Source organism: Ochotona curzoniae, unplaced genomic scaffold (genome assembly GCF_017591425.1).
Source record: "Ochotona curzoniae isolate NIBS_2020 unplaced genomic scaffold, NIBS_Ocur_1.0 contig_1302, whole genome shotgun sequence".
NCBI lineage: Eukaryota > Metazoa > Chordata > Mammalia > Lagomorpha > Ochotonidae > Ochotona > Ochotona curzoniae.
This window is the reverse complement of record NW_024465035.1, coordinates 16,097,298-16,110,818: the sequence shown is the minus strand read 5'-3', so window position 1 is coordinate 16,110,818 and position 13,521 is coordinate 16,097,298. Positions and strand designations below refer to the sequence as shown.

General features: G+C 55.1%; 1 protein-coding gene across 6 annotated transcripts in view; it reads left to right on the top strand.

The window, feature by feature from the left end:
• MLH1 (mutL homolog 1) overlaps window positions 1-13,521 on the top strand; it is a 40,343-nt gene that overhangs the window by 16,290 nt on the left and 10,532 nt on the right. For all 6 annotated transcript variants that reach the window (XM_040964313.1, XM_040964320.1, XM_040964330.1 and 3 more), the window contains 3 exons: window positions 808-961; window positions 3,426-3,796; window positions 5,765-5,913. In XM_040964313.1, coding sequence (XP_040820247.1) covers window positions 808-961; window positions 3,426-3,796; window positions 5,765-5,913 — 674 coding nt within the window. The remainder of the gene's footprint in view (window positions 1-807; window positions 962-3,425; window positions 3,797-5,764; window positions 5,914-13,521) is intronic.

The window sequence follows — 13,521 nt, the reverse complement described above, 5'->3', positions numbered from 1 at the left end:
GGTCAGGCTGGGGTGCAGATGTCGTTGAGGGGAGTGCCTGCCACGTGCTCCCCAGCCTCAGACTGAAGCCGTGCTGCAGAGAACTGCCCAGGAGCAGGGAGCAGTGTGCAGAGGACCACAGACAGGTGATGGGAAACCCAGCTCCTTTCCTCCAGCTTCTCCCCGTCCCTGCAGCGCCCTCTGCTGACGGAATTTCATTTTACAAAGCTCCATTGCAGAAGGTGGCCTAGCAGCCCAGGGTGTGCTGAGCTGAGAGCTGGCACTGCCTGCAGACTGACTGGTGCTCTTGTGCACGTGTTGATGGTAGGAAGTTCTCTATCCCATGTGCCTTGGATCTGCAGATAACACTGAGAAGTAAGCAGGGTTCATGGTTATCTTAGCTTCACAGATGAGGAAACCAGTGCAGAGACGTGACGTGTCCTGCCAGAGATGCTGTAGTCACAAGTTGTACTCATGCCGCAACGATGATAGTAACAGCAAACCTATAATAAATGTACCAGACGCATGGAACATGCTTGACATGAATTCAGTTTCCACCACGAACTTCTCAGATAGGTAATCCTGTTACCTCTGCCTTACAGATGAAGAGGCTAAGGCAAAAAAAAAGGTAAATAAATAAAATAAAGGCTAACTTGGCCACCAAGCCCTGCAGTTCTGAAGTGGCACGTAGTTGTACAGAGCTGCTCTTGGTGTCTGGGCGTGTGTCACTCGGCTTCCCCACGTCTCGGGCCGCCACGCACGTCCTGAGTGGGTCTCTTCCCCCTCCCCCTGCCGCCTGAGGTCACGGTGCTCCCTGTTTCCTGGCAGTCTGGAAATCAGTCCCCAGAACGTGGATGTCAACGTGCACCCCACAAAGCACGAAGTCCACTTCCTGCACGAGGAGAGCATCGTGGCGCGGGTGCAGCAGCACGTGGAGGGCAAGCTGCTGGGCTCCAACGCCTCCCGCACGTACTTCACCCAGGTGAGGCCCCGCGGCCGGCGCAGCCCGGATACGGCTCTGTACTCGTAGCGGCACTTCTTTGTTGCCAGTTGATTTACCTGAAAGGCACAGTTCCAGGAAGGGAGAGAGGAAGGGCTTCCATCCGCTCGCTCCTTTGCTCCCCAGGTAGCCACCACGCGTGCGGTACATCCCAGGATGAAGGCAGGTCTTCCACCTTGAGCTGCTAAGTGCTGGGCAGGGGCCATCTTCCGCTGCTCTGCCAGGCACATTGGCAGGGAACTGGACCAAAAGTTGCGGCAGCTGAGACTTGAACGAGTACTCTTCCGGCCCTCTGTGCCATCAATAGACAAACAGCAAAAAGGAAAATGTTTAAGAAACAAACAGCAGGAAATGACAGTGACTAAGAACCTGGGCCGCCTGGTGGGAGCTGGCAGGAGCGTTAAGCAGAGAGGAGACCTGAGTGGGGCCATCCCACTCGCCTTAGAACCCACGCGCCTGTGGGGAGAGGGCTGGCGTCCCTACAGGTACCACCTGCGATGCCAGTGAGGCGGTGTAGCAGGTACAGCGATGGCAGCTCTGCCAAAACAGCTCCCAGGCTCTCGGTGCTGTTGAGTGGGGGAGGCCTGGCAGTGTCCTGAGGGGGAGACACAGACGCAGGCCCCAATGGGAGTCAGTACCAGCGCGGAGCAGCGTCTGCCTCGCAGGAAGTGGGCAGTAACTATTACTCGGTTTCAGCTCAGAGGCTGCTCGCTTAGCCTCAGTCCAGCTCCCCACCTTCAAACACAGGTGTGTGTTGAGACTCTTGTGGGGGGCAGACACTGCGTTAGACACCCTGGGGCAGAAGCAGACCCGATGTTCTAAGGAGAATTCCCCATGAGAGAGAAAGGTGACCGTTGGGGTGGTGGGGTGGGGAAGTTGTCCTGTGCTTGGGCTCGGGAGGGAAAGCAGGGACAGAGTGAGTGGGAATCAGCTGGACTTAGGAGAGAGTGAACGGAAGAATGTTTCCGGCTCAGAATGATGCTTAGGCTTGGAGTATCAGAACTTCCGCTCGGGGATGTGCAAGTTTAGCACAGGGGGTCTGGGGTTCTCTACCTCGGCTGCATTTAGAATCACCTGGACCACCTGTAGAAAAAGCCAGTCCTCGGGCCTTCGCCACCCCAACGGGGCCTGGGCATCCGTGTTGCTCAGGAGCTCCCCCAGGCGCTGCCATGCGCAGTGAGGGTTGAGCATGCCGGGCAAGAGGTGGACTGGACAGATGTCTCCCTTTTAGGAATTGGGGTCTGTCAGCTCTGGCTGACATTGTGGCCGTGGAGCCACTCTGTTTCTGCTACCCTGTCATGCCTGTCACCCCATTCCCCAGAGCCAGGAGGACCTCAAAAGCCTTATTTTACAGTGAAGCTTATTGGTGGGGAAATGAGGAACCAGGACTTCTTGGCAATTTATTCTGACCTTCTCACACTGAGTGGGGTGTTTCGACTTTTGGATTTTAAAATATACCTGCTGAACAGTTGGGTTCGCCTGTGGGAGTTGCAGGGCTGGGCAGTGGCAGAAATCCTGGGTCGTGTCCTGTATTTCCCATGGCGCCCCAGTGGGTGGCGCTGCATGGACTTTGGGTAGCAAGATTGTGCCACTGACCATCCGACCTTGACCTTGGTATTCCCCGTTCCTTGTGGGTGACTTTATTAGAGTGCAAAGCTACGGTTTTCTGATTGCCATCATTCATTCTAGATGAATTTATTGTGATGTCAAGGCATGGAAATTTCCTCATCTGTTAGAGCCGTTTGGTTATCCTGAAATACAGCTCCGACTAGACACGGATGCTGCCCGTTCAAGGCTCAGTTCTCAAAGGAATGCATTGGTGTCCCCGCACTGTACAGCGAGGTGTTGGTGATGGTCTCTTTTCTTGTTTGTTTCTCCCTCCTCACGTTCTCTTTCTGCCCTCCATTATCACAGCTGTTAGCAGAGACCTGGGCAGTCTCCTGATTCCGAGGCTTCGAGGCCCTTCTAGTGGGCAGAGCTAGGAAATATATTTTAAAATAAACTTAAAATGCTGGTTGGTTGCCAGGGACAGCTTGGCTTTTGGACGGTGAGAAGATTCTGGAAATGGCTGGGGGTGCCGGTTGGCGGCGGCGGCGGCAGTGGGGACCTGCTCCTGCCCTGAGCTGTCGCTCTGCAGCGGCGAGAATGGCAAGGCCTCTGCTTAAAAAACACAAGAACCCGCTCGTGGCACCCCGAAACAACAGGCGCACAAAGCGTGAGGACTCGACACTGATGTGTGCATTTTGACCTGATCTCAAGATTATGCACCAGGCTTCATTCTTGAATTTTATACTTGGAAAGGCTTGTTTGTGGCTAATTTTGATCAAAATTGCTTCTGTGATAATATTTCCGTGTTGATAATTTCCTCTGATTGTGGCTTCTCTCTCTAGCACTTCTCCCCTGGGATCCCGTTCTAAGTCTTCTCTCTCTGTCTCTCTTTTTATAGACTTTGCTGCCAGGACTTGCTGGCCCTTCGGAGGACACGGTGAAAGCCGCCACGAGCACGAGCTCCTCTGCCTCCGGAAGTGGCGACAAGGTCTGCGCCCATCATATGGTCCGGACGGATTCCCGGGAGCAGAAGCTCGATGCCTTTCTGCAGCCGGTCAGCAAGCCCCCGGCAAGTCGACCCCAGACCAGCATCCCGGAGGACGAGACAGAGGGGCCCGGCGGCAGGGTCAGGCCGCAGGACAAGGAAGCGCCCGAGCCCCCGGCCCCTGCTGAAGCAGCAGCCAAGGATGACCGCATGCAGGGGGATGTGCCCAGGGGGATGGAAGCGTCGGAGAAGAGAGGACCTGGCTCCAGCCCAGGCCTCCCCAGGTACCGTCCCCCATGTCTGGCTTTTCAGGAGCCACTGGGTCCCCGTGCACCTGATTTGCCCCTTGCTTCCACTGGGAAAGTGCTCTGCCCTGTGGGCCCTCTGGCTTTCCCTGGGGTTTGGAAGAGTCACCGGGCAATGTTCCTGAAGCGTCCTTGGAGCTAGGCAGTGCAAAAGGCATGCCAGGGAAAAAGGACTCCTTGCTTTGCTTTGCTTTTTTGGGGGGGCATGGGGATAGGGATGGGAGTGGGATCCTTTTCTTCACAAGGGATCTTGGTAAAACCTCAGTAGTGAAGGTGGCTGGGAAGAGAAGCCGGAAGCTCCCGTTCGTGTCCCCAGCACTGTCTGCCCCTTCTTTCTGAAGCCAGTTTGTGCGTGAGCCAAAGGGACCAGAGAGCGGGAGGAAAGACCCTCACCTGTGTGTGTGGCCGGTGTGCGTGTGCACCTGCCGGAGGACGGGCGCTCACTGACGTCCGTCAGGTGGGCGTTGTTGATGTGCCATGTCCAGGCAGTGCACCTGCGTCTCGGGAGGCGGTCACTTGGCCTGGCCTGCTGCTGGCTGGCCATCCCAAATCCTGGTGCTGATCGGCCATTTGAACTTAGAAGACATACTTAATTCTAAGGACTCTTGTTCTTCATATTTGTGTTTAGGTAGTTGCATTTTCTTTGAAAGGCAGAGAGAGCTCTTCCATTCATTTTTTTTTTCAATATTCAAATTTCTACAATAGCCAGAGCTGGGTCAGATCAGTTCCAGGAGCCTGGGCCTCAGCCCAGCCCTCTCGCGCGGGCCTCAGCCCAGCCCTCTCTCTTGGGATGCACCTTGCGCCTCACAGAACATGCATGACCAGGAGTCAGAAGGAGAGGCAGCCATAGGTCCCCTGCAGCATCAGCTCCGTGACGAGTCTGCCCCCAGCTTGAATGTGGCTGGCAAGGTGACTGCTAAGGATGCTTGTCGATGCTAACGGAGGATGCTGAGATTCCCCAGCAGCCAGCACACGGGCTGGATTCTTTGCATGCACGATCTCACTGGATGCTTTTAACAGTCCTGTGGGGTTTCTGCATTTGGGGAACTGCTTGAGATCCAGCACTCGGCAGGCCAAGTTGTTTGTTCACTGTAGATCAGACTGTCTCTCTCCACTGCTGAACACCTTTCTGTGGCTTCCCAGAGCCCTGGCTCTCTGCTGAGCCTGCTGTGGGCCACTGAGTCACTCGCTCCCTGCCTGCCCAGGCTCCTCCTCAGCCCCGGCAGGGCTCTGGCTTCTGTCACTCAGGTCTCCCTGGGATGGGCCTCCTTGCCAGAGCACATCTTCCTCCAGTTTGTCTTCTTTTTTAAAGATTGATTTATTTTTACTTGAAAGTCAGAGGGAGAGACAGAGAGGTCTTCCATCCACTGGTCCACTCCCCAGATGGCCGCCATGGCCAGAGCGGGGCTGGTCTGAAGCTAGGAGCTAGAAACTTCTTCCGGGTCTCCCACGTGGGTGCAGGATCCTGGAGGACTTGGAATCTTCATCTGTTTAGCTGAAAGGGAGGTTGAGCAGCTGGGACACGAACCAGCACCCGTATGGGAGGCTGGAGTCACAGGCCAAGGATTAGCCCGCTGTTCCACTGCGTGGATTCCCGTTGTACTGTGTTCGTCACATTTATCCCAACTCTAAGCGTGGGCTGCTGTTTGTAATTGGTATGTAACAGCGTCGGATGACTGGTAACGAAGGAGACTTGACCACGTCAGTTGACTTGCTAAAGACCCTGCAGCTCCGTGGGGCTGAGTTAGAGCTGTGCGGGCCCCCTGCTGGGATGTGAGCGCTGACAGAGAGGTGTTGGGGAACAGCCCCGCCTCTGTTGCTGGCCTCCCGCCCACCCAGGCATCCCCCAGCTGCAGCGGGGGCACCTCTCTGCAGTGCAACACACAGCAGGTGGCTGAGTGAGAATACAGAGCGGCCATCCCCTGCCTGTTCTGCTCCTCCCTGCAGAAAACGATGCCGAGAAGATGCTGATGTGGAAATGATGGAAGACGAGTCCCGGAAGGAGATGACGGCAGCGTGCACTCCCCGGAGAAGGATCATTAACCTCACCAGCGTTTTGAGTCTCCGGGAAGAAATCAGCGAGCGTGGCCACGAGAGTACGTGCGTGCGTACGTGCGTGCATGCGTGCGTGCTGCCACGGTCGGCCCGGGCACCCAGGGCCTGACCTGCGGCCGTGTAGGCAACACCTGTGTGCTGTCGGGCTGCTCACCTCCAAGTGCTGGGTGACTTGGTTCTCAAGCGGAAGCAGAAAAGTAGCCCCCGTTGTTACTCGAGTTCGTGAGCATGTCCTCGAACCCTGGCAGTCAGAGTCGGGCAGTCGGTTCGGCAGCTTTGTGTTTGTGTAGTCACGGGCAGGCTTCTTTCCTGTGGACCAGAACGGCACGCTGCATCTGCTGCTGCTGCAAGGCCCGGGCTTGGGAGGTCACCCGGGGGACACTTGTCGGTACTGCTACTTGGCTCTGTGACCGGACACGGTGTTGGAACCTTCTGTCCCCGTAGCCCTTGTCTGTCCTTCTAAGGCAAGCTGCTCTGTACTTGTTGAACATGGATTTATCTAGTGAGAAGTTAGGCTTCTGAAACCAAAATCATGCCATTGTCAGAACACCAGTGGGAGCTGAATTTTCTCTTGAAGCTGACGGTGCCGACCAGTGACCGCACGGACAGGGCTCAGCAGGTGTGTGTATGTAGTCAATACAACAGTGTGATCATTGCCCCGTGCCAGGAGCAGCTTCTGAGAAGTGCACAACTCCATGTTGGCCTGCCACTTCAAAATTAGCTCAGATGGCTTTACAGTTATTAGGGAGGGGTGCTTTAATCCCAAGGATGAAGTGACACAGGGATGGTGGTAGGTAACCAGGGCAAATTGACTTTTTTTTTAAGATTTATTTATTTTTGTTGGAAAGGCAGATATACAGAAAGGAGAGACAGAGAGGAAGGTCATCCATCTGATGATTTACTCCCCAAGCGGCTGCAGAGGCCAAAGCTGAACCAATCAGAAGCCAGGAGCCAGGAGCCTCTTCTGGGTCTCCCACGTGGGTGCAGGGTCCCAAGGCTTTGGGCCGTTCTCGACTGCTTTCCCAGGCCACCAGCAGGGAGCTGGATGGGAAGCGGGGCAGCCAGGATTAGAACCGGTGTCCATATGGGATCCCAGCGCGTTCAGGGTGAGGACTTTAACCACTACGCTATCGCGCTGTGCCCACAAATTGACTCTTTTTTTTTTTTTTTTTTAAAGATTTATTTTTATTATTTTTTCATTGGAAAGGCGGATATACAGAGAGGAGAGACAGAGAGGAAGATCTTCCGTCCGATGATTCACTCCCCAAGTGAGCGCAACGGGCCGATGCTATGCCGATCCGAAGCCAGGAGCCTCTTCCGGGTCTCCCACGCGGGTGCAGGGTCCCAAAGCTTTGGGCCGTCCTCGACTGCTTTCCCAGGCCACAGGCAGGGAGCTGGAAGGGAAGCGGGGCTGCCGGGATTAGAACCGGCGCCCATATGGCATCCCGGGGGTGCAAGGTGAGGACCTTTAACCACTTGCGCCACCGCGCCGGGCCCCACAAATTGACTCTTAGCAGCCCTGACCCAACTGGGTGAGTGGGAGGGACTCTGATGCTCTCAGCCTAGTCCCTGCCAGGGTTCCAGCTGCTCACCTTGCACTTGAGTCCACGTAATCTAGCCACGACATTTCTCAGTTAAAACAGGGAAATTCCAACACAGTTGCAAAATGCATAAATAGGAAGCGTCTGGATGACTTTCCAGGAGGAGCAGTGGCTGAGGAGCAGGCCTATGTCCTTTCCCGCCAAGCCTTAACGCTTTTCCAACAGAAGCTCTGGCCCTGCGCCTCCCCAGCCTTCCTGTCTCCGTGGCCGGCGCTCTGAGCTCATTTGGGAAGGCCTCCCTTAGCCTTCCCCCCCACCCCCCACTGTCTTAGCAGTCTGGGCTTTTGTCTGCTTGTGGGAGAAGCTGCACGGCGGCCGAGCGAGCACTGCCCGCGGCCACCGTGCTGCCACTTGGCTTCTGAGTTGGCCTTCCGTGACTTGCCACGGTCACTCCCTGCCTAAGCTCTGGGCTTCCAAGCTTGGAGCCCTTCAAACAAGTTCCAGCAGGACAAGAGCCCCAAAGATGGGCGCCGCTGGATGTAGTTGGCAGGCTTCCTCCCAGCACGTTTATAGACTGCCTCAGATTCGGAATCTTCTGAGTTTTCTTTAAAGGCTAGCTCCCTCAACAGGCTGTTGAAAGAGTTTCAAGACGCTTGGGAATGGGATGCAGCTCTTCCCAGCAGGAGCAGGTTCGGTCAGCTGTGGGGTCTTGCTAAGGCGGAGGTGAAGACGGGAGGCAGTCTCATACTATGTGTTTGCACGTATTATCTCACCTAATTCTGGAGGAGCCGTGGGAGAGGCACAGAGCAGGTAGTTACACCTGTTTGAAGGGAGAGGCAGGAGGCATGCGTGGTGGAGAGCGCACGGGAACAGGCTCAGGTGCAGGCCTCCTGGAGGCATCACCGGAAGTGGCCCTCGGGCCGGAAACCTCTCTCCACGGAGGGATGCGAAAACGTGATTCGTGTGCTCTGTGCCACTACCTCGCCCTCGTCTCGGCTGCTGTCCTGGGCACCTAGGATGCTCTGTCGGCTCCGGGGCAAGGCAGGGGCGTCTCTGCCGTGGATCCTGCCCACTCGTGGACCTCAGGTGGAAGGCTGCACAGGGATTCCTCGAAGGCTCAGGTGGGCTGAGGAAGTGCGGTAGTTAGCCGCGATGTGGCCAGGCCCTGGGGAAGTTCCTCCAGGCCCTGGGAAGGAAGAAGGGGCGCCTTCCTTCTAAGAGCCCCACTTCTGAGCCGCTCATTTCATCTGGGTATTCTCTGCAGGGATTTTATCTTTTTTTTTTTTGTTAACATTCATTAACTTTTGGAAAGTCTGAGTTACAGAGAAAGGGGGAGAGATGGAGATTCTGTGTCCGCTCTTCACTCTCCTAGTGGCCGCAGCAGCCGGGGCTGGGGGAGACCGAAGCCAGGAGCCAGGACCTTCTTCCTGTGTCTCCCGTGAGGGTGGTAGGACCAAAACAGCTGGGCTCTCCCTTGCTGCGTTTCCCAGGCCACGGTCAAGGAGCTGGATGGCAAGTGGAACAGCTGGAGCTCCGACCAGTGCCCGTATGGGATGCCAGCATGGGAGCTGGCAGCTTCCTCCGTTACGCCGCTATGCTGACCCCAGGGATCGTGGCGTTTGAGCTTATCGCCTCGGCCTTGGTACCTGGCAGAACGCCTGGCCCGGGAGCTTGGTCGCTATTTGCTACAGGAGTGAGAGATTGATTGGAGCGGCCATGGCGTGCATGCTGTAGACGTGTCGAAGCTGAGGGGACAAACACCTCACGTGTCTGGTGGACATCCTGTCCCTGGGGACTGCACCTTCCATGGTCTGATGAGATGAATTCGGAAACGCCCAGTTTCTGGATAAGCCTTCTACGGACTCAGGGTTATCTCAGGCATTAGTCATGACTCAGTTCACCTGCTGTTGCTTCTGTCAGTTTCATTATTAGCAGTAAGGAGTTCTATAAGCTAAATAGTCACTGCTGGGCCTGGCACGATAGCCTAGTGGTTAAATCCTCACCTGGCATCCATATGGGTGCCAGTTTGTATCCCAGCTGTTCCACTTCTCATCCAGCTTGTGGCCTGGGAAAGCGGTCGACGACAGGCCCAAAGCCTTGGGACCCTGCACCCGTGTGGGAGACTCAGAGGGGGCTCCTGGCTCCTGACTTCGGATCGGCTCAGCTCTGGCTCTTGTGGCCACTTGGGGCAGACCCAAATGAACAGAAGATCTGTGTTTCTCCTTCTCTCTGTATATCTGCCTTTCAAAAAAAAAAAGTAAAATCTTTAAAGAAAAATAGTTTTCATTTAAATGTAAAAAATGTATTTTTTGTGTCCAGAAATGTATACTTTGCATTTTTCTATGTTTGGCGAATGTCTTGGCTCTAATTATACGTGATGGCAGTGTCTTTTGGTCCCTAATGGGATCCGTAGCTTTGTGTACATATGCACCGTGCGGAGCCCAGAGGCAGGAGTAACAGGTGTGCCGTGAGCATGCCTTCCGGGATCCCTTGGTGTTGGGTTAACAGTCGGCTGCAGTGTTAAAGGGGGAGCGATGTAACAGAGATGGAAGGCCGTCAGCAGGGGCCTGGGGAGGCGGGGGGAGAGCTGCAGAGCCGGGCTCGGGCTTGGCCGGCTGAGCGTCAGCCAGGGACCGGTCGGCGAGCATCCACCAAGGCGTGCAGGCTGGGACCCCTGCGCTCCATGAGCAGCCGGAGGTCTGGCTGCCCTGCCAGGTGGGCCGGACTGCTCCTGCTTGGGAAGATGGGCCAAAAACCAAGGACTAGGTTGTAAACTCAGGTGCACACTTCGGCCTTGAAGCCCACCAGGATGTTGTCTCCTTTTGCTGCTCCCAGAGCGGTGGCTGAGCACCTACTGGTGAGAGGCCGCGCAGTGAGGAGCAGCCGCCTTCCTGTCCTGCCCGGCGGGGCTGCACCGCAGCGGCCCTGGCTGCATCCAAGCGCGCCCCGGCTGTGGAAAAACCTGTGACCCTGCCCAAGGGGTTGCGCTGCTCTTTCCTTCAGTACTCCCGGAGTGCTTGATGTGCTCCAGCTTTTAAAATAATCATCTTCCGCCTACACAGAACATCTTGTGGAGACATTGAGTTTCCAGCGGTAACAAAGGGGAGCGCACTTGTACAGATGAAGAAGTAAGTTGTCTTTGGAGAAGGGGTGGTGGTGTCTCGGAACTTCCGTAACTGAGAACTTACTTGTGCTGCCCAAACTTAAAAGGAGCGCTAAGGACACGGAAGGGCTTCTGGCCGTGCCAGACCCGCGCCCTGGTCCCCTCCTTCCTGGTGGTGGCCTCTGTGACCACACACGCACACGCACACGTGTAACGCATATCCAGCATATTCATGGAGATGCAGACTGTGACAAATTGTGCGGCTGGCTTGTGGCGTAGCAGATGGAACCTCAACCTGCGATGTTGGGGTCCCTCGTGGGCACCGCTTCAGGTTCCAGTCGAGCTCCCTGCTGGTGTGCCAGGCTGCCCCCTGCGTCCCTGGCACCCAGGTGGGAGGCTCGGAGGAAGCGCGGGGCTTCTGGCCTCAGCCTGGCCTGGCTGTTGTGGCAGTGTGGAGAGCGAGATAGGAGACGGAGGGTTCTCTGTTTCTTGTCTATAACTGCATTTCAAAGAAAATTTTAAAATCGTGACCCTGCCCCCCACCCCCCCAAAAAAACATGCATGGATTTCAAAATTTGCATCAAAACAAATTTATCCTTTAGTTCATTTTTCTGTAGAATTTTTGAGGTTCTGCATGGAAAACTCAAACACATGTGCAGAGCATCCGCAGGTGTAAACGCAGGCTCACGCTCACGACATACATGTGGCAGACACAGGAAAAGCCAGTGAGTGCTTGTGATGGGGTGCTGGCTGCCCTTAAGCCACAGGGCATCCCTGTTAGCTCAGGCTGTGGGCCAGTGGAACCCAGCTCTTGTCTCTGATACGTGAGTTTGAAGAGGTGGCCCAGGTAAAGGGCAGGCGGGAAGTAAGGCTCTTTGATGTGGAAAGTGGAGTACAGCCCTGGGGGAGTGCAGCCTGCTAGGGAGACTGCACCCTACAGGGTTGGGGCACTCCTTCCTGCGACCCGAGGGGCTCTGGGAGCAGGTCTGCGCTGGGGCTAAAGTGAGTGCTCAAGGGGGTGAGGCACGAGGCCTTGTTTGGAAATCTCACAGGCGTCCTGGCTTCAGGTGCATGAGGGAGACATCGTGTAGGCAGGCCACGGTCCTCTCGCTGTAAGGACTTCACGGTGAGCGAAAGATGACCGTGGGGACGCAGCTGGCTGCCGTGTTGGGTAGGCTTCGTCATGGCTGCTGCTCAGCGACAAAACTGCAGAAGCTGCCTGGCACTGGGGAGTTTGGGCAGGGCGGGATGGGCTGCAGCCTGGTGTGGCGGCACGGCAGGGCTGGTGGCTGCAGCTCCTGCCTGGTTCCCTTGGGCCACCATCCTTCTGGAGCTCCCGACTGCTGCTTCTCTGTCCTCTGCCCTCCCCTCCACGGAAGTGCTGGCCCGGACTCTGTGACAAGGAAGTCTCTCCTTTGTGTTTGACTTTGACCACCTATGGTTGTATTCCTGCTGTTTTTGTTGTTACAAATAGCATTATGTAGTGTTTTCGGTAATTTCTATCAGAGCGCCTAAAAGTTTGGAAAATGGAATCAAAGGGTTTATTTTGGTGCAAGAAAGTTCCTGAAATCTACACTTAGTTTCTTGGTATCCGTTTTTTCATGAATTTGCTGAAGGTTTCATATACATGGATTTCAGCTTTTTGTTGCACCAAAGGACGTTTAAGATTCTGTTTCCTTTAAACTTTTTTTTTTTTTAAGATTTATTTATTTTTTATTGGAAAGGCGGATATACAGAGAGGAGAGACAGAGAGGAAGATCTTCCGTCCCATGGTTCACTCCCCAAGCGGCCGCAGCAGCTGGAGCTGAGCCAATCCGAAGCCAGGAGCCTCCTCTGGGTCTCCCATGCGGGTGCAGGGTCCCAAGGCTTTGGGCCATCCTCGACTGCTTTCCCGGGTCACAGGCAGGGAGCTGGATGGGAAGCAGGGCTGTCGGGATTAGAACTGGCGTCTATATGGGATCCCGGGCGGGTTCAAGGCGAGGACTTTAACCACTACGCTATCACGCCGGGCCCGTCTTTAAACTTCTTAAAGACCTCTCCTATATCCACTCACAACAGGTTCCTGAATGCCATCCACCTGTTAGCTGTAACTGTGACTCAGGGCCCAGGGCGTAGATCCTGCTGCCTGGATACACGGCCACTGGTTCTGCTGAAAGACTGTGGAGGACTCGGCTGGCTTCAGCCCTTCTGCCTGGCCAGGAGCTCATCAGTGGGTTGGCTCCAGGGTTTGTGTGTAAGAGAGCTGTAAGTGAGAAGCTGTGTCCCACGGGGCCCTACTCACCAGCAGGACACAGATAATGCATTCACCCCGTGAAACAGTATCTGCTGGCGGTTGGTTTTATAGTCCTTGGTTATTAATATAAAGCTGAGTGTATAGCCTGTTTTAGGAAGTGCCTAGTCCAGATCCCTGTCCATTTTGCTGTTGAGATTCTCAGATTTCTGTGTCATTTTAGGAGTGTGTTATGTGTATCCCAGATAATTATCATTTGCGTGGAACTATCTTCTGCCACCTTTGGGCTCATCTGGTGGCTTTTTCGTAGAACAGTTGTTTGATGAAATCCCTTGGTATAACACAGGCAGATTTTGTCAGTTATTCTTTATGTTTGGCTTTCTTATCTTCATTTCTTCCTGATTCTGGGATAACTAAAGGTCCACGCCCATGCTGTTTGCTCAGAGCCTTGTGCTTGCATCCTGAGCTTGCCCGGAACTGATTCCTTGGCAAGTTGTCAGGCGCACAGTGTCCGTGCAGCTAATTGTCCCTTCATGTGTTGATTTGATGCACGATTTGGACGTACCATGTATGGTTTAGTCTTCATTCCTTCCTGCCATCCTTCTGCCGCCTCTGGTGGCTCTCGGCCTTCGGAGCTGCCGCTACACAGCACCATAGGTGGGCCCGAGGGAGCTGGCAGCTCTGTGGGGACTGTCAGTGGACCGCAGTCCCAGCCACGAGGGAGAGGCCAGTCGCCTCCCAACACTGTCACCTGGAGAGTTTAGATTTTTTTTTT